The following is a 21,734-nucleotide window of genomic DNA, read 5'->3' as shown; positions in this document are numbered from 1 at the left end:
AACTTTGTTCTCATACAATATACATATAAAATGTTCATCATGGCCGCTCAATATGAGAACAGAGAAACTTCATCTAACATTATTCTTTGTTCGTTCACCTGCCTAGGTGAACAGATGAAAGAGAACAGGGTAGACACGTGATCTGGCGTCGCGAATGCCTGGAACGCGCTCCTCGCCCCGCAAGATTCGCGATCTTAACCTCACGTCATAATTCTACTTGTCAAATATCTTGTATGGAAACGTGAGCGACGTCGTGTCGCACTTGGATGCCCGGAGATGTGGATCCTGGAAAACTTTGAGGCCTTTGAAGGCAAGAAACAGGTCCTTTCAAGCTCAACGTATTCACCCAGTCTAATCATCCCTAGGCCGAAAGCTATGGTTGCGACCAGGGAAAACATATTTATTCGGCCGAACCGCAGCAGAACGTAAGTAGCCATCTCTGCAGAATACTATCGCAAGCTTACCTGTAAAATAGCTGGCCAATTGGCTATATCACACAACACCATCTCGCGCAAGCACTTGACCATCACAGTCAGCCCCGTCGAACCAGGCCAGTCGCACAATCCCTCGAGTCGCTCTACCCTCACGATAGAAGACCTCGCGACCAAAATCGGCACCGTTGTAAATGGAGAAAAAATAAAGGGTACACAAAAGGTGGTCGAGGGAGACAAGGCTGAGTTTACTATGGGAAAATGCCCAAACAAATTTTGGTAACCCGTTTCATCCCATCTCGTGTTACTCTCGCTCACAATCTATATGCAGCATCTCGTGGGAACCAATCGTCTTCGCATTTTCGTTTACTAGCAAGGAACTTCAGACGGACCCTTTAGCGACCCTTAGAGAGAGATTTGAACAGCTCGATATCAAGATCGTGCACGAATATGTCAACACCACTACACATGTTGTTTCAAAGAAGCGAAATACTGCCAAGGGATTGCAAGCCCTGATAAATGGCAAGCATATCGTCACAGAGACTTTCCTCGACGCTGTCGTTGAAGCAGGGACTTTACCAGAAGGTGCGGAGCCTACAGAGCTAAGCCCACTGGAACAAGACTTGATCCAAAACTGGCCCGATGCCCTGCAGCACTTACCTCCCAGAGGTGGTGAGCCTGTACAGCACCCCAACTCTACGTATGCCCCAGACACGGGACGGAGAGATATTTTCGAGGGGTACACTTTCATCTTCTACGACCAGGTCCAGTACAATAACCTGCTAGCACCCGTTACGAGTGGCGGCGGCAAGGCGTTGATACGTAAAGTCGTACCGATGGAAACCGAAGTGGACGAATTTGTGCAATATGTCAAGGGTGTCGCTGGAGAGAAAGGCCTCGGCGCTTTTGATGACGGCAGCGAGGGCAAAGGCGTCGTGGTCGTACGCTTTATACCCTCGAAAGGAGCTACCACCGACTGGTATGTTAAGTTCTTTCAGACTGTGTCTTTAAGATTGGATCATCGTCCCATTGAGCAGAGTGAATTTCTGGAGGCAATTCTCATCAAGGACGCGAGTATTCTTCGACGACCTCTTGAAGTCGAGTCTTCACACAACACTCAAGAACCGAACCACACTCAACAAGAGGCCGAAGTATCGGGCGGTTCACAGAATCTCAACACGCAAGCTCAACCCTTACAGCCAGCTGAAGAGACACAAGCCGCGCCTCGTCGAGGACGAACGAGGAAAACCGTCAAAAGACGGTTCGCAGGGTTCGACGATGAGAGTGATATTGATATGGACAGTATCCCTCCAGCCCCAGCCCCAGCACCGGCTCCAGTGCCTGAGGCTCGGCCCAGGACCCGACCCACTACACAAGTACAACCAGAAGAAGAAGAAGAAGAAGAAGAAGAAGGATTGTTTGTTTCTCAAGAAGTGGATGTCCCTCCTGAGCCTCAGCCATCTAGCAACACTCGTTCATCGCAAAGGAAGAGAAAAGCCTCACCAATACCTGAAGATGATCTCATGGATGGTATGACAACAGCGGCAGAGAAGTTCAAGCGTCAACGGATAGAAAGAGGCGAAGACATGGACGAGCCAGCCGAGCAAATGGAGGTACAGAAAGAAGAGACAGTCCCGACACCAAAGAAGAAAATCAAGAAAGAGTTCGATATTCTGGCAATAGCTGCTCAAAACAAAGAAAAGGAAGAAGCCCGTGCTCGAGCAGAGAAAGAGGACCTGGCGAATCTTCCCGACGACGTTGACCTTGCAGAGATTCGCAGACTCAACATTGTGGAAGAGATGGAGGTGCGACAGCCCGCCCAAGGCCGCACTAGAGAACAAGATATCCGTGATGGAAGATGGAACCCTAAATGGAACGGGATGAAGAACTTCAAAAAATTCAGACCGAGAGGCGAGGTAGCAGGACGACAACCAGCGAGGACCATTGTGCCCCTGATAGAAGTCAAAACGAAGGAGTATGGCGTTGGTGACGATTACTGGCTTGAGGACGAGTCAACAGATCGCAGGAAAAGCAACCCAAACAGAGAGACACAGCCCTCAGCCCCGTCACCAACTCCTGTTTCTGCCCCAACGCGCTCTCAGAAACGAACAGTCCCCACCATTCTATCTGACAGCAGTGACGAAGAGGACAGTGGAATCACACAGCGATCATCAGCGCCAGCAACACGAACACGCGGAGCGCAAGCCGCAGTGTCGCAGTCACAGTCCCAGGCCAAAACAAAGAGTCAAGCATCCCAGACTACTGCTAACAGCCAGGGAAGCAAACGATCTGCAGCAGAACCTGCTGCTGGACAACAGCCTCCAAAACGGGCGCGACCAACGAGAAAGACTGTGGAAATCGCCGAGAGTGATGACAGTGACGATGAGCTCAAGTTTCGGTTTGGCAAGAGACGGTAGAGACCGGACTCTATGGGGTATCTTTCTAGCTAGTGTACATATATCTATCTGTCTCAGCGGGCTCTATGGCGCAAGCATTGTGTTCCAATACATCAGGTTTCGTTCACTGTATCGTAAATGATCGAGTGGTTCTAGCATCTGTCTAAGTTCGGTTCGCAACACCTTTTGTCTAGTCCATCTGGTCCATCTGGTTCTCTGTACCTTCGGATTCTTCAACGAGGAGGCCCACCAAACAAGCGGATAGCATAGTCTCGTAATTCACCCAAGGATGCACCTCACCATACAGCTTCGTAGCGTCACGCCCAGCACCACGCATCAGTTCAGGAATACCGCCAGGATGAAAGTCCGCATAGGGAGTGACGTTGTACACCTTGCCGTTGAGCGCCATCCAAGCATCCTTACCTTTGCGACCTGTCATGCGCTTCAACATGGATGGAGTAACGCGCAGGTATGGTGTTGAGGGTTCGACGCCTCGAAGGTCAGAATTTGGTCCAGATATGCGAGCCCAGTCGAGAGGAGAATGGCCAGGTGTGAGAAGGACCTTGCGGCTTGGTTTGTTGGGCTTAGCGGAGTGTGTCGGCGGCGGCGCAAGGCCTCCTGATGATGGAGGACCTCGATTCGGCACGGGACCACGAGCTCGTTGCGGCGAGTTCGCAGCAGGGAACTGGGAAAGCGTGGGCATGCGACCAACCGGTGGGTTCGCAGTGGACGTCGGAGGAGGAAGACGTCTCGGGGGAGGAGGCGGAGGCATCATAGAAGGCTGGCGCGCAGTAGGAAGACCGAGTGAGGGTGCGGGGCCCGGAGCTGTGGGGTTTCGTCGGGACGCGGGGTGGGAGCTCGGCGCAATAGGAGCATTATCGAGGCTGAAGCTGGGGACGTTGATGGATGGAGGGTTCGATGCGACAGCCTTGGGGGTCGTTTGTTCTTCTGGCTCGGCGATGGTCGGGGGTGGAGGCGCAACCTTTGGCAGGGGAGGTGGTGACATAGACAAGACATTGCTTTTTGTGGTCTTCAGAGAAGAAGAGGTACCGGTCGCTGTAGTGGTAGCCTTTCCTTGGTTGTCGTCTTGAGTGGTACGGTTATCGGCCGGACGAGCCCGGAGTCGAGGGCCCGGTTCCACCTCGTGATCCGATACCATGATACTGGGCCCAGGATCGGAATCATGCTCAGCTTCAGCCTTGTCCTTGGCTGCAATAGCAGGATGGCTTCCTCCTCTCCAGCGCAAGAGGACTTGCAGCGGTTCTGGTATCCATGACGGCGGGCGGACTAGAACCCAAACGACAGAGACGACGATGAGTGAGATACCGATGTAACCCATGATGGAAACTCCCTCCTGGGAAACAGAAACAAGACGAGACGAGATGAGTTTGTTTGCTTTGCCCCAGGTGACTTGTAGAGTTTGGGGTCGATTGACGAAGAGGAGTGGGTTGTGGAATGGTTATTGCAGAATCATCGAGCCACTTTGCGATGCGCCTCGGAGGTTGTTGATGTCAGCGGACAAAGGAAAAAGAAAGGGTATGGATTTGAATAGTGGGGGCCTGGACCAGACTTTGATTCCAAAGCTGGAGCTGAAAAAGCCCGAAACAAAGTTGGAGTCTTGGTATAGATTCACGTTGATTGGTTGAGAAGCTTGAATTCTAGGGTCCCTGACAGTGCCCCTCAGGTACGAACTGCTGGGAATAGCGACCTATTTCGAGCCAAGAATATGAATGACAACCTCTCTCGAGCTAGCCTTGTCTGATATTCAGAGCTGTAGGTTAGTAGACAAAAGCTATGAGATACCAACAAAGGAGGATTTGCATAACTTCGCCGTGTTCGGGATCTCGAATATCTGTAACGCCTCCCGGGTCTAAAAAAAGACAGCCGAAATGTGGTATCCATGTGAATAATAATCGGGTATCCGCAGTATCAGATGAAATGGGGAAAGCTAGAATAATTCCAGAACATTGTGCATATATACTTTGAATTCCTACCGCCTCACCCGCAAAAGTCAAACGCCTTATTCTCTACAATATTTCATTCGGGCATGAGACTAATGTTACTATCAATAAAATGGTAGGTTGCCTCTCAAAACAGTCATGCCACAAGCGATCGACAGTGGCATAACTATTTGGCAAGGACCAGGGCACTCGGGGGACGAGATGAAGACCTGACGAGCAGGGGTCGCCTCATGATCAATGTTCTCTCGGTTGGCATGAGAATGTAATAAGAGTGGATAATGAAGGTTCATTGAGGCTTCAGAAAGGGGAATTGGATAAATATTATACCAGATCATTCATCAATTATGTTCAGATTGATATACAGTAGTCAAGTCAAACATTCGGCTAACCCATCACGGCGTCTGCAGACCGCCAGGCATGTTTCGTGATGATAAGAACCAGTTAAAGACGCCAATTGAAGCACATATGAGACGTGTTTCAATAGCATGACATGTGGGTGTAACTTGGGGTACTGTTGTAGTATAAACAATATTCACAAGTCGGTAAAGCATGATCGAGTTTATTACTCGACGGACTGGACGGACAAGGCAGAGCAAGGATGGTCTTATCCTAACCATGCCCATGACTGAATATACAATCCGTTCATCCCGCTAGTCTCTCGTCAAGGCATCTTATGGAGCAATATCCCTAGCATCTCCGTGCTTTGGTCGTATTTGTGACTCTCGTCTCCCTTTCCTATTTTCCATCCTTCTACCTGTACTTGTCATCTACAACTCTTCCAGTTATCTATCTATCCACTCCGTGACAATCTCTGTTTCTACCGCGGCTCATTATTAGCGGTGAACAACGTCTTTATTTCTATACGCTGCTTGTGAACTGCCGTCTCCTCTTACCTGCAGCACGCACAAGCAAGACACAAAAGAAAACGTCCCCCCCCCCGCTTTCTATACTCCTCAGACAAAAAAGAACCACCAGACTTTGTTCATCCAAGAATCGACTCACCCCCACTGCCCTCGTGTCTTGTCCTGTCTCTGATTCTCGAGCTGTTTGTTTACTTTTTTCTGACGTGGTCGCCTTGACATTGGCCCAGCCTGAAGACTGGAACTCTAATTACCCAGAGACCACTAGCGCTCTAGTGATCAACAGCACTGTAATATAGGCGCTCCAGGCCACTGCTCAGAATTTACTGGAGGTCCCCTTAACCTGTTTTGTTACCGCCTCGCCCCTTGGCCAATGAGAGCTCACCGCTCCGTCCCGCTACTAGTCATCTCAGCCTGAGCCAGCCCGCCCAGACAGAAAGTCGAGGCTCGTTTCCGACTTGTACCCAACTCGTGGACGGACAGGATGCGCACTCTAAACACCATCAACTCGTCATCCTCTCGTCCTACATCTCCAGGTCTATCCGTCTCTCAGCCTCGCACTCGACGTCCCCTGACCCCTTCGGCAAACGATAAACTAGTCACCTCGTCTAAACCTCTTCCCAAGACTAGATCCCAGGCTACTGGAAAGACCCAGGTTCAGGCCCAGGCTCAAGCTCAGGCTCGTCCCCGATTCTCCTCGGCTGGCAACAGACGCACGTCGCCATCCCTTGGCTTCCACAACCCGAATCAACAACATGTTCTTTCAGTAACCGCAACAATTACCTCGACCCGTTCTACCTCGTCGAGTTCCGCACCTCCTACCACCAAAATGGCCCCCAGCGAATCGAGACATCGTCCCCCGCAACTCAGCGCCTCTGCTGCAAAGACGGTCGGACGAACGCCCCTTACGCCCAAGATTGCCTCGACACCAAAAGGCCCTGCATTGGGTGCACCTCCTTTAGTTCGAAGATCGACCCAGGGACTATCCGCTGTTGCGTCGCATCGAGATGAAACTGCCATCACTCCCCGATCTGGCAGTCGACAAAGCCGTAACAATAGCAACACCACTACTCCCAGTGGAACACCGAATCTGGACCAAGAGAGTTGGAACCCGCGAAACTCTCTGACCTCGATAGGGAGGTTATCGCGAGCTGAATCTCCCGCAGATCCAGATGCCAAATTCTTTCGTGCTAGCGACGCTCCAACTTCATCACAGCCGTCCGGCCGCCCTTCAATAAGCTCTCAAAAATCGAACAACTTCTTTCATGCCAGTAAAGCAACCTCGGAATTCAAGAAAGCCACTAGCCCTTCTGCCGCGCCATATACTTCAGCATCAAACGCCGCACCCGAGCCTTTAGCTTCAAAGTTCTTTTATGCTAATGGCGTTGACCTTGATCTAAAACCTACTTCAGCCAATGCCTCCAGCTCGAGGCTGCAGTCCAAGCGTCCAAGCACCAGCAGTTCAACAAATAACTCAAATAACTCGCAACCTTCGAGGCCACACTCTCCTACCAAGAACCCTCAGCCAAATCCTTCCATCCTCAAGAATGCGGGTGCGCCTGGACTTAGCGGCAGACCGCAAGTAGTGTCACCGCTTCAGATAGCTTCTCCACCGCCATTAGCTCCTGCGGCGTCCATCACTGCCAAAAGACGGGTCAGCATTGAGTCGCCTCCCAAAAAGCAAAGAGGTCATGCGAGAGCCGGCAGCGTGCCGAATTTTGATCATGCTAATTCGCCCAGGCTGCCCATGTCACCAGCTCGGAGGCAGCATGAACTTTCACCCCCTAGTAGCCCTGGCACGATACAGCCGGCTTTGACAATGGCATCGATTCTTCAGATGGCCGAGGACATTAGCGACGAAGAAGAAGAGAATGAAGAAAAGGATACCCAGGACAATGAATCCCAGCCTGACCTTCAGAGCCCTACCAAGTCTAGCCATGGTGAGCCCGTGAACGATCTGGTGGCTAATGCTCGAAGGGAACGAAAGGTGCAGGATTTGCAAATCACAAATGCCTCTCTCGAAGCTATAAATCGCACTCTGGAAAGACAAATGCGAAAGCAGCAGGCTGAGATTCGCAGATTCCGGCGACTATCGAGGTCAGGTCGGTTGTCTGCCGTTGCTTCGGCTGCCTCTAGCCGAGTGACCTCTGCAGCATTGACGGATGTCCCTATCAGTCTCTCCGATCTCAGCGAAGAGGAGAACTCGGAGCCCCCTTCTGAGGACGAAGACTCGCTTGATGAATCTGACATGTCAACCGATTCCATCTCAGCTCCTCTCGATCCGAATGACGAGAAGGCCATGGAAAAGGCCATGGCGCGTCGGAAACGCGATGAGGACCGACTACAGCTTGACCTATCCAAGCACCGCGATATTCTCGTTGATAGCCAAAAGATCAACCAGAGCATCAAGCGATGTCTCAACTGGACCGAGGTTCTCATCAAAGAGGGCCAGAAGGCTTTGGAATACAAGGTCCGCGTCACAGATGTCGAGTTAGTTGGCCAGATATTGCCTCCTCTTAATGACGACGAAGACGATGATCTGTCCGAGATTGATGATTTTGGAACTGATCCCGGCAGTCCGGTGGATGAACCCCCTCTGCCTTGGGAAAAGAGCTCACAGGACCGTGATAGTGGCATTGAGTTGCAGCCAGACAGCAGTTAACGTCGTTGAACATCACTTTGACACACGCACACGATACCCATCATAGCAAGCAATGCGCACACAGCACAGAATCTTTTCTCATTGCGTTCGATTATTTACACACAAGCCAAGCCTCAGGGCACTACGACAAAGACCACCAATTTGAAGATCAACGAAGTCAATGGAATAAAAATATGCAGGCATACAAGGCGTTGGGCAAGCAAGCAATCGTTTTTGTGTTTCTTTTGTTTCTTTCATCCGCGTTTTGCTTGCCAGCGACTTCATGACCCATCATGCAGCTATCAATTCCACCTCTCAAACGATCTTGAATCACCACCCGTCTTCTCCCGCGAGAAGCCCCCGGAACAAAATCACAATCAACACTGGACAACATTGCAGACATACGCCCTTTTTAAAGAACCTGGACACTTTTTTGAAATTTTCATTTGTTGCAGAGATTTGTGCTTTTTTTCTCGTATTGTTTTGTTTTTGAATACATACTATGTATAACAGATACCCCAAAGGAAGTTTTACACGCCACAGCAGGCGGGTCTGAGATAGAATCATTGGAAGGAAATTGCAGAGAATGAGAGAGCCTTGAACTGGAATTGCCTTGTTTGGATTCCTTGCGATAGGGTACCCTCATACTGGGAAAAGAAGGAATTAGAAGAATCAAGTAGTTGTCAAATAGGAAATGGACATGAACTTTTTAGGAGACGAACTCCAATCTTCAACTCAACCTCAAACTCTCACCACACCCCAGATTGGATTGACTTGCATGTAGAGTTGATCACAACTCGCTTTAACTTATATATCATCCACGCTGTTATAAGCATCCGAAAGCTATATTGCCTACCTAGACTGATACTGCATTTCTTGTCTGTCGATAATAGGAGACTTATATTATACCCACGCGTGGGCTTCCCCAGAAAATGGCTGTAAGATCATATTAAACAAGGGGGAATAGCGTCATGAAAATTTGTGTCTAAACCAATGCCAGTCGTCCTACTCTATATAATCCGTCCATACAGGTATCCTGTTCCCCTACTCTGTCTGATCCTCACTCATAGATCGAATCTTCTTTTTTCTTCCTCGCGTGCTGCAAATCAAGGCGTCGAGGCGGTGGCAGGCTCCTTGTCCTTGTCCCTGTGGAGGTGGAAGGACTTGCGGTCCTTCTTCTTGTGATCCTCTTCTTTGTCCTTCTTGATGGCGGCCTCGGCGACAAGTTGCTCAAAGACGAGATAGTCTCCCTCTTCCTCAGGAGATCGCTCAGCCTAGGAATTGTTAGTCAGACATATTCGAACAAAATACAAGGATTCTTAAACATACCCTGATGAAAACGTCACCGATAAGAACCAGAGCTTGTGCGCGCTCTAATCGCTTGTTGAGATGGACCTTCTTGTCGTTCAGAATGCTGTCGCAAACCTCGCGCAGGACACTCTGAATCTCAAACTTGCTACCCCTCCACGCCGCAGTAAGAATCTTGCCAGTCACACGTCTCTCGTACTCGGCGCGCTTCTCGTCGGTCCAGTCCTCACCACCCTTCTCCTCCATCTTGGCCATATCCTCCATAGTCTGCTGGGCGTCGATCGCGCTGCTAATGGTGTTCCATGTCTCCTTGACGAGCGTGCCCTTGTCGCGAAGTCTGCTGAAGAAACCGCCGATACCGAAGAACTTTTGGCTGCGGAGGAGACCTGAAGCCTTGGAGACGTAAGTTTGACCGATAGCATGCAGAATATCAATACCGAAAGACTCCATCTTCAAGTTCTCAACCTCGAGGCGCATCTTCTCCTGGAATGCCTTGGTCACATCGGAGCCCTTGTCGGTCTCTGTCCACACGCTGAGACGGTCGAGGAGCTTTCGGGCGAGGGTATCGACACGATCCTGTCGAATCTTGGCGCGCTCCTTCTCATAAGCTGCGAGCTGTTCCCGCTGCTCCTTGGTTAGACCACCCTTCTTCTTCTCCTTATTCTTGAGCTCCTCTTCTGTGAGTTCGCCCTTGGCCTCGGCCTCGAGGAGGTCCGAGTGGGACTTGTCCATCAATGCGGGTCGGAGGGGAATCTGGGTTCGGTTACGGGAGCTCGACGAGGGAGCGGGAGATGTGGCATCGGATCGTTGAGGAGCCTCGGTGGAAAGGCCAGCGGCAGGAGGAGGGGCGGCGGCGGCGGCGGCGGCGGCGGCGGGAGCAGCAGCAGGCGAAGCAGGCTTGGTTTCCTTATCGTCACTCACGGAAGCAGCAGTGTAAGCAGGAGGAGGTGCGCCAGCATGTTGCTCTGCGTCAGCCGCGGTCTTCTCTTCGACTTTCTTCTCCTGGTCCTTCATGCTCTCCTTCTTGGCTTCTTCGGTTCCGGGGAATTCCTCTCCAGCAGCCTCAGCGGCAGCGGCTTCAGCGGCGGCGGCCTCCTCTTCTTGCATTGTGATATCCATGGTCGCTGTAAGGTCCTTCATAAGGCTAATCTCACCAATCCAGTCGACAAAGGCCTCGCCTCCGAAAATGGAGCTGAAGAACTCGGCGGGGTCGGCGAAGCCTTCCTGTGGTCTAGCAGAATCCTTTCCAAACTTGTCGTATGCTGCTCGTAGGTCGGAATCGGATAGGACCTGATAGGCCTCACCGATGGCCTGGAACTTTTCGTGTGCGGTAGGATCATTGGGGTTCTTATCTGTTAGGTACCGCATGGTTAGTCTCGCAAGAAATGTATGAATCGGTTGATGTTGAGGTAGGCGAACCTGGGTGATGGACAATAGCCATCTTGCGATAAGCCTTCTTGATCTCCAGCTCGGTGGCTGTTGGCTGAACGCCCAAGGTGTCGTAATAGGCGGTATCGACAACCATGATGGATGGTATTTCCCAGGCTCAAAGGTGTGTGTTTTTGGTATAAAGTAAATATCTATATAGATATTTTAGACAGGAGGTGGGTATCTAAGTAGATATGGTATAGAGAGAAAATAGGAAACCCAGTCACTGTAGCAAGTAGGAAAAAAGATTGAAATGGAAATGTTAGATGATGATGGCGTCGGTTTGGCCTAAAATGACCGCCTGCCCGCCCAGTCTTGGCTTGGCGGAAATTTCCTGGTATAAACTTGCTAAGAAACTTTCTCTCTTCCCTGGGCTTCCTTCACCTTCAGGCTTCATGCCCAGCGCAATGGCAGCCCAGCCAAGACCAGCCTTGGAGAAGGAGGGGTCTTTAGGTCTTGAAGACAGGTACGTATTAGCGTCTACGTAATGGTGGGGCAGTGTCTGGACAGAAGAAGCAGCGCCTCTTTTACCACGTCAACCATTTCATGGACTCAGTAGAATAATTCAGTTTATTTCCAAGTTTTCGGTATTCTGCGAACTTTTAGTATCTGTGACTAATCTAGGGTGACAGTAGTAATCTACCTTTTCTCATCAGCGAAAGGCATAAGCTCAAGTCTGAACTACAGACATATCAGCCAAGCGCTTATCTATGGACACAATTTTCGTCAAGTCAGTACGATAATTACGGCAAGATTTCGATTTTATATAAAAAGTTTGATATCCGTTTTTCAGCCGATGGAACAAAGATAGTCAAGTCACAGAACGTGAATGGTATATACAACTGCAACATGTTACTTACCTAATAGGTACCTTGGTACAGTCTTCTATAAACCCATGCGCCGTCTGTGATATATTCTTACTTAGCCAACTCGAAAACCCAGTATACAATGACAGGTTTGTTTTGATCCCAAAGACTCTTCATTTCTTACTGAGACTTGAATAGTAATAACAGACTCTTCAGAACATAAGTGCTCTTTCAGTGGGTTCGTGTCCCCTGTCTCTTGACCGGTTGGCAGATGACTAGCATTGCAGCGCAATTTCCCGTAGTGACTGCAACCTATCCCAGAATCGAGATTGGCAAATGCCATGTCCAAACCATCCAAGCCAATCGAACCGTACTCGGTAGTCTAGTCAAGCTGGTGCACAGGCGTAGAGTTTGCTTGGGTTGAGTCCGGCAGGGCGGTCAGGGCCTCCGGATCGTCTACATGCATAGGGGTCCGTTGTCAATCACCTCAGAAGCTCTTGTTCGAACAAATTGAATGGTTGCTCCAAGGCGGTCAAGGTCAGACAACTATCTATAGTTGTTCATCTATTGGTTCATTGTACCCATTCGGTACTGAAAGCTGTTCGGCAAACTGGGGCATGGAGATCTTGTTCTGTTCTGTGGGTTGTAACCGCATCAAAACAACAGATACATGACGGACGTGATGCTCATCCTCAACATGTTTGTTTCGATTTTCAAGGGTCTGCCTAACCAGGGTAAGACCAGTTCGCTTGAATGTTTCTCCTTGCTTTGTTTGACGACACTACCGTGTCCGGGCCGGCAGTTAAACTGCTCTTCAAAGCGACATCACCACCGGCATTCCGGTTGTTAACAAGATGCGAGATCCGGCCAAGATGTCAGATGGTTCTCAGTTGTTGCATACTCAAATCTGACACGAGATTGAGTTCAATGTCAATTTGATACTGAACTGTGGTAGGGAAACCGAATACGATGATTAATGCGCTTAGCGGGGCGCTTATGCAGCTTCTCACATCGTTGTACAAGGAACAGCTGCATCCACCTCCAAGGCGAGAGAGAAATTGAGCTCTTGCATATTTTGTGGGATTTATCCGGAGCGGAGGTCATCCAGTCCTATTTTGCTTTGCATTTATCTGTCTTCTTTCTTCCTTCTCCAAGCATCGTGTGGTAACAAAAATACCACAAGACGTTTCCGGGACTTCCTCGTAACTGAATTGGTATATAACCTTTTCTCCCTCCCGTTCATTTGACTCTGTACGGCTGTAACAAGACGTGCACTGTTGCTTCATCCTCTCACGCGCTCAACTTTTACCTCTCCTTACCCCCCTTTTCCCTAACTTCTACGTCGCCAAGATGGGTTACCTTTACTACCTTCTACACCCCTACCAGCTTCGGGCCATTATTCAATGGTAAGAATATACTTCTCTGGCGCATCCTTAAAGAACATGTCTAATGGCACTCTAGGAAGGTCTGGCATGATCCCGTCCATGAGCGAGACCCCAGCACCGAGTCACCAGAGCTGCAGGAATGCTTCCGTTACCTCAACTTGACAAGCCGCAGTTTTGCGACTGTCATTCAAGAGTTGAACCACGAACTCCTCGTCCCCATCACTCTCTTCTATCTCTGCCTCCGTGGCCTAGACACCATTGAGGATGACATGACCCTGCCCCTAGAGAAGAAGATTCCCCTTCTTCGAAACTTTCATAACACTATGGAAGAGGATGGTTGGCAATTCCATGAGAGTCAAGAGAAGGACAAGGAGCTGCTAGAGCACTTCGATGTCGTCATCACAGAACTCAAGAAGATCAAGTCCCCCTACCACAACATCATCAAGGAGATGACTGAAAAGATGGGTAACGGCATGGCTGACTACGCCGAGAACGAGGAGATGATCAAGAACGGTGTTCAAACTATTGAAGAGTACGAATTGTACTGTCACTACGTTGCGGGTCTCGTCGGTGAGGGTCTAACACGCCTCTTCGTCGAATCAGAGCTTGCCAACCCCAAGCTTTCCGAGCGCCCTTCTCTTACCGAGTCGATGTCCCAGTTCCTCCAGAAGACGAACATCATCCGAGATCTCCGCGAGGACTGGCAAGACGGTCGAAGGTGGTACCCCAAGGAGATCTGGAGCCAGCACGTGGACAATTGGGAAGACCTTTTCGACCCTCGCTATGAAACTAAGGCTATCGAGTGTGTGTCCCATATGGTTCTCGACGCACTAAAGCACTGCGAGGAGTGCCTGTTCTACATGGCGGGCATCAAGGACCAGAGTGTTTTTAACTTTGTTGCCATTCCTGAAGGCATGGCCATTGCAACACTGGAACTTTGTTTCCGCAACCCTGATGTCCTCAAGAAGAACATCAAGATCACAAAGGGCGATGCCTGCAAGATCATGTTCGAATGCACACAGAACCTCTTCACCGTGTGTGAGGTCTTCAAGCGATATGCCCGCAAGATCGCCAAGAAGAACGACCCTCGCGACCCCAACTTCCTTGCCATCAGTGCTCAATGTGCAAAGGTATGTCTTTTTTATTCCCGCTGCTTCTCTGACCATCGCTAACAAATCACAGATAGAGCAATTTATCGAGACCCTGTTCCCCAAGCAAGATCCCAAGAAGCTCACTCTTGCTCAAAACCAAGCAGAAAACAAGGAGCCCACCATGGATGCTGGCGAGGCCGTTGTTCTCTTCGGTGTTGTCATCGCAGCCTTGGTTTGTATTTCGGGTATCATGGTACGCAACCCTCTGGCTCCCAAGGCCATACTCAACTAACAACCATCTAGCTTGGTACCGCTTGGTTCTTCGGAGCTAGGTTCGATCACATCTTTAGGGAAGCCAGCGTCTTCCTACCGGGTGCCGAGAAGGCCACCCCCATGATTACGGGTCACGAAGAATTATAATATCATGCACGCGCCGAGTTATTTCTTGCTTCTTTTTTCACGGCAATATTTTTTAACGATATCCTAACGTACATACCCACCTTTAGCACAAGTCCCTTTTGGCATGGGACCAGCCCGTTGAGCGAGGTGCTGGGCTTTATACTCTTGTTTAATACTACGAGCAACGCGCGATACAGCCCGCGTTGCCAATTTCAGTGTTGTCCCCCGTTCCCCAATGCTAATAATGTGTCTCTTATCTTGAAAACTATTACTCCCTGCACGGATGTCAAATTGCAATCTAGTCCTTTTATGACTAAGGTTGTGCCGAAGAAGTGCGAAAATTAAATCCTTGCTCTTGGTTTCCGCCGCGAGGCGACGTCACGCCATAAGTCTATTGTACATCCTTCCAGTACATTAGACTGATGGCGGCAAGCAAACATTTCAATACGACCTTGTAGATTTTTAATTATTTATATCCATGAAAACAATGTTTGACGATTCTTCCTTCTTTGGGTCGACCCTAGTGTGACTAGTGAGGCATGACATGTGTCTGGGCATAGTTTCATCTTTACGGTTTCGTGTAATGTGATGTGACACTACAACCAGGCTATGCCCTTGCTGATCTCCCGTCAACGGGCCATTCCTCTACATCAAACGTGTCTGAGCTTGGATCTTGTCCTCGGGGTATCAGAAAAGTTGGCCGCTCAAGGTATAAGAGACGAAATTAGCAGGTCAGTTTATGCTACCCAGACCATACTGCTTAGACTGCTTGATTTTGTATCCTAAAGTTTAGAGTCCATCTTTTTCTTTCTAGCTACCTGCAAAGGTTACATCGTGCCATTTTTAGGCACGGGCTGCTGCAGGAACAAGTTTTTCGCTATGCGTTGGTCTGTCGGATCTCTGATTCCCGAGAGTCAAACCGTTACATGATAGATGGATGCATCACAATACTGTTCACTTGTTTACGAGGCAATATGGTAGTCCAGAAGATCTATGATGTCGTTACGTAGTATCCATATCTATAGTAACAAATAAATGCGAGTTTCGAAATGAAAACTCCTGATGCACATGCGAGGCCGTTCATGAGTGCACCCTATATATTACATCTTACCCAAACACACTCGATGGGGTAGAAGACTCAGGTATGTGTGGTAAACTAGCCAAGTATCCTGAAATATGTTTTATAATATGAAAAGAAAAATTGTCGCTTTCCCTTGTCCCTATTTCCCTAATTGATGCTACGACGCTGCTTCTATTGGTTGCCGTTGTTGGCGATGCCGTCAGTGGTGCCACGGACGTTGTTGCGGACCTTAGCACCGCTCTCCTGAGCAAGGCTCTTGATAAGGCTAACGACCTGATCGGGGCCGTCGAGCTGCTGGAAGCCCATGAGGTAGGCGGCGAGACCGGCAACGTGGGGAGAAGCTGTAAAGGGGTTAGCATGAGACTTGTCTCGGGAGTGATTGAGAAGTAAAACATACCCATGGAGGTACCGCTAAGAGTAGCAGTGTCAGTGTTGGACTTGATACCAACACTGAGGACATCGACACCAGGGGCGTAAACGTCGACCTCAGGACCGAAGTTAGAGAACTCAGCACGCTGGTCGGTAAGGCCATCGATGGCACCGACAGTGATGGCGTTGGGGGCAGATCCGGGAGAAGTCAGGGAAGTAGCCCGCTGTAAGTGATGTTAGCTACCTGTGATTGAATATTGAATGAAGGATCAACTTACGTTCTCGTTACCAGCTGCCACAACGGGAACAACGCCAGCCTTGAAAAGAGCCTCAATAGCACGGTTGATAGCCTCGGACTTGTCACCACCAAGAGACATGTTCATAACAGCCTTGCCAGCACGGTTGTTCTTCTTGACATCGTCAACGACGAACTGCATGCCCTGGAGGACACCAGAGTTGCTACCACCACCAGAGGCATCGAGAACCTTGACAGCAACAAGGTCGACCTTCTTGGCAACACCAAAGGTAGCACCACCAATGGTACCAGCGACGTGGCTACCGTGACCGTTCTCATCGTCATCCTATTCAGTTAGCCTCAGGTCTAGTCTCATGGAATATCTGATGTACTTACGACATTGTCAATGAAGTTGCCTCCGAAAGTGGCACGACCCTCAAACTCGCTGTGGTCGACCTTGATACCAGTGTCAACAACGTAAGCAGTGATACCCTCACCAGCGGAGTCGTCGAAGATGTAGTTCTCCTGGTCGGCCTGGGCGTGGGAGAGACGGTTGAGACCAGGGGGAGCGTTGACTTGGGCAATGGCAGCATTAAGCTGAACACGGCTGTCAGCCTCGATGTAGGCAACCTCATCGGACTTGAAGAGATCCTGGACCATCATGTCGTCGGCATCGAGAGACATGGCGCGCCATGTGTTCATACGGAAGGACTTGATAGAAGTGGACATGGCGTTTCCGATAGCGCTTCGCTTGTTGAGGTTTCGCTTCTTGATGGCGGATGCGATGGAAAACTCCTTGGCGGCGATGGCATCATCATCGAAGGTATCGTTGTAGACAACGATGTATCGGTTAGGGATGATGTTGAGAGCATCAGGGTTAGAAACCATGGCCTTGACGAAAGAACTGATTCCCATCTTCTTGTCGAGCTCCTCACCAAGTCCAGCACCAACGTCGCTACCAATAGCGTTGGCCATGTCACCAATGGACCCGGCAACATCCACGGGGGCCGCGGTGGCCAAGGGGGCTGCAATGAGCAGAGAGGCGAGGAATGTCTTGAGGAAAGCCATGATGAATTGAATGTTCGTTTTGTGGTTAAAATTGTTTGAAAAAAGTTATGTTGAAGTGAGAGAAATGTGAAGTGGTTCCAGCCGTTTCACTCTGTTGAGAACTCGATCGTATAATAAATCGGGCTCGGACTTGAAGGAAGGTGAGCTTTGTATTGACAAACAAAGCAGTAAGTGAATGCTAGAAGAGGAGTGAGGCGATCAACGCTCCTCTCGTGATGTCTGAATAAGGACCGGTCGTGTGAGTGCTCGTGAGTTGACGATACACTGTTCAAAATAAACAATGAATGTGAGAATGATTAAATCTAATTGACACTGACTAGCAGGTACAAAGAGGCAAAGGGAAATAGGGAAAGGAAGAATGAGAAAATAAAAGACTCAAAGAGACGTCTTCCAAACAATGAATAACCCGAACAATAGAATGAGAATGGCCGTCCAGCAGCAAACAATGGGTGGGAGAGGTGGGTTTAATAGGAGATTATCGAACAATAGAATCTCAGCTTCTGACTGGTGGCCTGGATATTTCAGATCAAGCTTCAGGAGGGAGCCGCAAGATCCATGGCGGGGATGAGGCGCTAGGGGTCGTGGGCCTAAGGTTTCGGCGTCAGGGACCAGGGACCAGGGCCCCCAAGTGTTAAACTGTTTAGTATTAGTGTATAGAAGCCTGCTTGTACGACGATACGTTCATAGTCAGTCGCCAAGTCAAACGCCTGAGCCTAACTCCAAGAACCCCCTAGAGCCCTCAGATATTCTGTTCTCGGTGGGTTTGTTAATGCATATGCCTGTTCAGTCATCTTGTTTACTCGAATCATTATAGCTTGCTCTGCCACAGGAGCTGAATATAGCCAAATATCTGGCACACTTGCAGTGGCAGTGAGTGGGTTGCGAAACCATATTTGCTTTGAAGCAGTCATGATGGTGTTTGCAACTACAAGGCCGCCTGATCGAGAATCATAATTGATTGGTATACCTAAAATTGGTGTTTGACTGTTGTTTCTCGACAGTACCGAAGTAGGCGCAACACCAGCTCTCGTCCGCAACGCATTGGGCGAGAGGAACCGTTAATATCGCCCACGAACCGTGGCCCCAGTATGTACCGCCAATGACAAGCAGCTAAAGCCGCCTCATGGCAGTAAATTCGGGTGACTGGCACGGCACATGTCGTACGGTAGATGACTGTCGAATCGGTATTCCCACTACTTGTAGCGGCAAGATTAGTGATGAGCTACTTAGTCTTGATGGTCAAAGCAAGGGGCAGTGACAACCAAGTGCCCCCTTCGAGATAGTTGAGCACTTGGCTAGACAGCTCGTGCTATCAGCTGGTCTCTGCAGCCCAACCCCAGAAATGCACATCTCAGGATGAAGTTGCATCTACCAGGCCAAGCCTCAGGCCAAGGATGATGCCGAGAAACATTGACTATGCATCACCACCAGTGAAAAAGAAAGAAGAAAAAAATAACGGGTTTGTGACTCCTTTGAGAAACCTCAATAACGCAGTACAATTGGCGGCCAACACAAAACCCCAATGTCACATCATTACCGAGGATCCACTCACTGGAAACCAGCCAAGCCCATGCTTCCCTCCAAGCCATCCAAGAATCGGCGCTTGGTGACCCCTGGGCTACCCCTGTCAATCCCAAGTTTGAAACAGCAACGCCAGGCTTTGGCGTCTGCACCTGCAAGGTACAAGTCGATTTGGTTGGCCTGTGAAGTCTTTCACCACGCGGCGTCTTGTTGCCAAACGAGCCTTATTCCAAGCGCCGTGGATAACAAATGCTATGTGTCGCTGAAGTTGGAGTGATACGTGTCCAAGGTCGTACAGTGTCTTTGTTATGTTTGTCTGCTTGTTTTGTTTTGGCGTGTGCCAGAGAAAAGTTTTACATCTGATTAGGATGGTCTAGCTAGCGTCTTAATGGCTCACCGTTAACAAATGACCCAGGGGCTGTCTGGACATTCCTGAAGGGGCATTTGATGGCCGAATACACTACATGGCGAGCATCTATAATCCCGGGCTGTCGGGGATAAAACAGGCAAGATGCTATGCAGCTCACGGGCCCATGGCGTCTCGAAGATGACCAGGACAAGGTTTCCGCGTCAAGTTTTGGTGTGGCTCAAAGTCAAGGAAGGCTAGTTAGCGATCTTGAGACAACCTCGGAGAAATCGACCTGCTCTAACAAGTCAAGCAATAAAGTGGACTTCGTCTGCTCTTTGCCGTTGCTTTTTCGATGGATAGACCAGTATTTTCGCGACCAGATGACACTGGATGAGGCGAGAGTGGGTTCGGCGTCGTTGAAACACAAGCAAGAATCGAAGCGATCTGTACTTGGATGCTGGATAAATAAAAAAGATTCCAAGTCTGCGTTTGCGAATACCTTCTGTTTCTGATGTTGATGTTTCAGTAACGTAGCAGTTCCGTGATTTACTGTTTGGTGCCTTAGGTAAGTAGGTGCAGGCGAGGAAGTCACCTGTTTGCTCCTTCCCGGGCACTAATGATTACATCCATGTTATTACAGTGATGATCAATGGAAGGAACGTCTCCAAAAATACTACTGATTGACTTCCAAGCCGACGTGGATCCGCCGAGTAAAGTCTAATAAATTGCCAAGCTTATTCAGACGACAAATCATTTACGTATTAATTTTCCAGGTCCCTATAATACTTAATATTCGTAAACATTCTGCAATTTCTTCCCGCCTTTGACACCGAATACCTGCAGAATGATATACATAGTACACTGACAGATGACCTTTACTGTACAAGTATTTTTGGTGTTTTGAGATGACGACGCTCTGAAACTTGCAGAACCGCATCTAAAGAGTCTGGATTGTCTCAAGAATAACTTGACACGCAGTGATCCTTGTCCTGTCTACCTATATCACACGTCGCCCACAGAAAGGACCCAGTAATTCCCACCACCAAAGTGACATGAGAATTCGGGAAAACGGCAAGTGATTGCGCAGCTGTTTCGATCTTGTGCAAATCTGTTTAATTTTCCGTCAACCGATGCTACATGATCAACATGCTGGAGTGATAACGTCTTACGTATTGCTTGTTCTTCACATTAATCGGCCCCAGGCGGAGATCAACGGATATTATGGCTGCTTCAGTACCCCATTATACGCATCCAAGACTAAGCCTTTTACTCTATTGGTCTTTACGCGAAGTTATCATATAATTCTTTGTGCCAAGTCTATGGGGGATACCTGAGACCACAGCCAGAGGCGCAGAAATGAAGGACAGCGTAGACAGGGGGCTAAACAACCAACAATAGAAGGTCGAGTTTTACCCCAGGATATATCACGAAGATCGCTTAAGCTCATGAGCTGTAAAATCGGCTGCAGATGAAGTGCCCCTTTGTTGGAAACGTAGGCGCGCCAATCGATCACATGGCGGCTATAACATTCGCTTGGTCTGGATGAATTGCCTGCATTGAAAACAAAGCACTGATACATATAACGTCGAGAATCCCCAAACAACTAGCCCAATGCAGCATATATGTCCTCGACATTAGATGCCGAGGTCTTCTTCTATCCGGAAAAGGGTCCTGGCCGTGATGTTTTGAAGCTGGGCAGGCTCAACCTCATGCTTCACATTTCATGCGCCCCTTTTCAGCCAAGAGGCTAACATTTTAGACCATTGCAAATACTCCTTTGCTACTCACCAGGTAGAGAGGCTAGTGTCAGTAGAGAACGTGCTAACGAGTAGCGATGGTCTCGATGACTCGTTCCTGCAATAGCTTCTCTGAGGGACTCTCCCCTCGAGTTCTTTCGAGATTGAGTTCAACTCTGTCTTTGTGTTATGCTGCCTAAGCTTAACACTCCCAGCAAGATATTCAAATCACACATCGAGCCCAAGACCTCTAAGCACCAAGGACCGGTCCTTGACATCTTATCGTGATTCCAAACGATAGGAATCAACAATACCTTGTTTGCCAATGAAGCTTCTGAACGAAAGTCACGATGCCTATTCGACGAATCGATTCCAATCAAGACATAGATACAACCCCCGAAGATCAAGCTGCCTCACAGACATGAAGAACCTATGCTGATTAGCAGCATCTCCATGTTCACGCTTCCCCAGTATATAATCATTCTGATCGTAGCATCCCGGTCCATATAAGCGCGAGAGATTCCGAGAGATCTTCGTGATATCTTCATGATGCATGCCACCAAATTGTCCCAGGGGCAACAAACTCATGAACAGACATGATGTAGATTATGTTGTCAGATATTTACATCTTCTCGACAAAGATACCTAGAGTGTCGTGGCTTATACGGT

At 49.2% G+C, this 21,734-nt stretch overlaps 6 protein-coding genes across 6 annotated transcripts; 3 read left to right on the top strand and 3 right to left on the bottom strand.

Moving 5' to 3' along the window:
- The first annotated feature begins 182 nt into the window (after positions 1–182).
- Positions 183–2,954, top strand: EDB82DRAFT_274310 (uncharacterized protein). The gene is made up of 4 exons (XM_065607364.1): positions 183–310; positions 366–425; positions 476–710; positions 763–2,954. The coding sequence occupies exons 1-4, from the start codon at positions 277–279 to the stop codon at positions 2,846–2,848; spliced, it is 2,415 nt and encodes an 804-aa protein (XP_065464222.1). The 5' UTR covers positions 183–276; the 3' UTR covers positions 2,849–2,954.
- EDB82DRAFT_274315 (uncharacterized protein) lies at positions 2,934–4,511 on the bottom strand. The gene has a single exon (XM_025728742.2). The coding sequence runs from the start codon at positions 4,164–4,166 to the stop codon at positions 3,018–3,020; it is 1,149 nt and encodes a 382-aa protein (XP_025583079.1). The 5' UTR covers positions 4,167–4,511; the 3' UTR covers positions 2,934–3,017.
- A 1,621-nt stretch (positions 4,512–6,132) lies between these two features.
- EDB82DRAFT_527986 (uncharacterized protein) lies at positions 6,133–8,310 on the top strand (the record flags this gene model as incomplete). Its single annotated transcript, XM_025728741.1, has 1 exon — positions 6,133–8,310. The coding sequence occupies one exon, from the start codon at positions 6,133–6,135 to the stop codon at positions 8,308–8,310; it is 2,178 nt and encodes a 725-aa protein (XP_025583078.1).
- A 1,085-nt stretch (positions 8,311–9,395) lies between these two features.
- EDB82DRAFT_527985 (X-domain of DnaJ-containing-domain-containing protein) lies at positions 9,396–11,122 on the bottom strand (the record flags this gene model as incomplete). The annotated part of the gene is made up of 3 exons (XM_025728740.2): positions 9,396–9,563; positions 9,619–10,949; positions 11,017–11,122. 3 exons carry the CDS (start codon positions 11,120–11,122, stop codon positions 9,396–9,398), a joined length of 1,605 nt encoding a protein of 534 aa, XP_025583077.2.
- Positions 11,123–13,181: 2,059 nt separating this feature from the next.
- Positions 13,182–14,727, top strand: EDB82DRAFT_431477 (isoprenoid synthase domain-containing protein; the record flags this gene model as incomplete). The annotated part of the gene is made up of 4 exons (XM_025728739.1): positions 13,182–13,237; positions 13,293–14,346; positions 14,399–14,560; positions 14,611–14,727. The coding sequence occupies 4 exons, from the start codon at positions 13,182–13,184 to the stop codon at positions 14,725–14,727; spliced, it is 1,389 nt and encodes a 462-aa protein (XP_025583076.1).
- Positions 14,728–15,725: 998 nt separating this feature from the next.
- Positions 15,726–17,657, bottom strand: EDB82DRAFT_274144 (peptidase S8/S53 domain-containing protein). The gene is made up of 4 exons (XM_025728738.2): positions 16,788–17,657; positions 16,435–16,737; positions 16,185–16,380; positions 15,726–16,128 (listed from the first exon to the last, which is right to left on the bottom strand). Exons 1-4 carry the CDS (start codon positions 17,457–17,459, stop codon positions 15,959–15,961), a joined length of 1,341 nt encoding a protein of 446 aa, XP_025583075.1. The 5' UTR covers positions 17,460–17,657; the 3' UTR covers positions 15,726–15,958.
- Positions 17,658–21,734: the final 4,077 nt, after the last annotated feature.

The sequence above is a fragment of the Fusarium venenatum genome, assembly GCF_020744135.1.
Source record: "Fusarium venenatum strain MPI-CAGE-CH-0201 chromosome Unknown EDB82scaffold_3, whole genome shotgun sequence".
NCBI classification, from domain to species: domain Eukaryota; kingdom Fungi; phylum Ascomycota; class Sordariomycetes; order Hypocreales; family Nectriaceae; genus Fusarium; species Fusarium venenatum.
Note: the sequence above shows the minus strand (reverse complement) of the source record. Positions and strands in the feature narration are given on the sequence as shown.

Bases quoted from the DNA above. Each gene is read 5' to 3' on its own strand.
- EDB82DRAFT_274310 (XM_065607364.1), top strand. From the start codon at position 277: ATGTGGATCCTGGAAAACTTTGAGGCCTTTGAAG. The intron at 426-475 runs GTAAGTAGCCAT...CCTGTAAAATAG, and splicing joins CGGCCGAACCGCAGCAGAAC to CTGGCCAATTGGCTATATCA. The intron at 711-762 runs GTAACCCGTTTC...ATCTATATGCAG, and splicing joins AAATGCCCAAACAAATTTTG to CATCTCGTGGGAACCAATCG.
- EDB82DRAFT_274315 (XM_025728742.2), bottom strand. From the start codon at position 4,166: ATGGGTTACATCGGTATCTCACTCATCGTCGTCTCTGTCGTTTGGGTT.
- EDB82DRAFT_274144 (XM_025728738.2), bottom strand. From the start codon at position 17,459: ATGGCTTTCCTCAAGACATTCCTCGCCTCTCTGCTCATTGCAGCCCCC. The intron at 16,738-16,787 runs GTAAGTACATCA...CTAACTGAATAG, and splicing joins GCAACTTCATTGACAATGTC to GATGACGATGAGAACGGTCA. The intron at 16,129-16,184 runs GTATGTTTTACT...ACCCCTTTACAG, and splicing joins TCTTAGCGGTACCTCCATGG to CTTCTCCCCACGTTGCCGGT.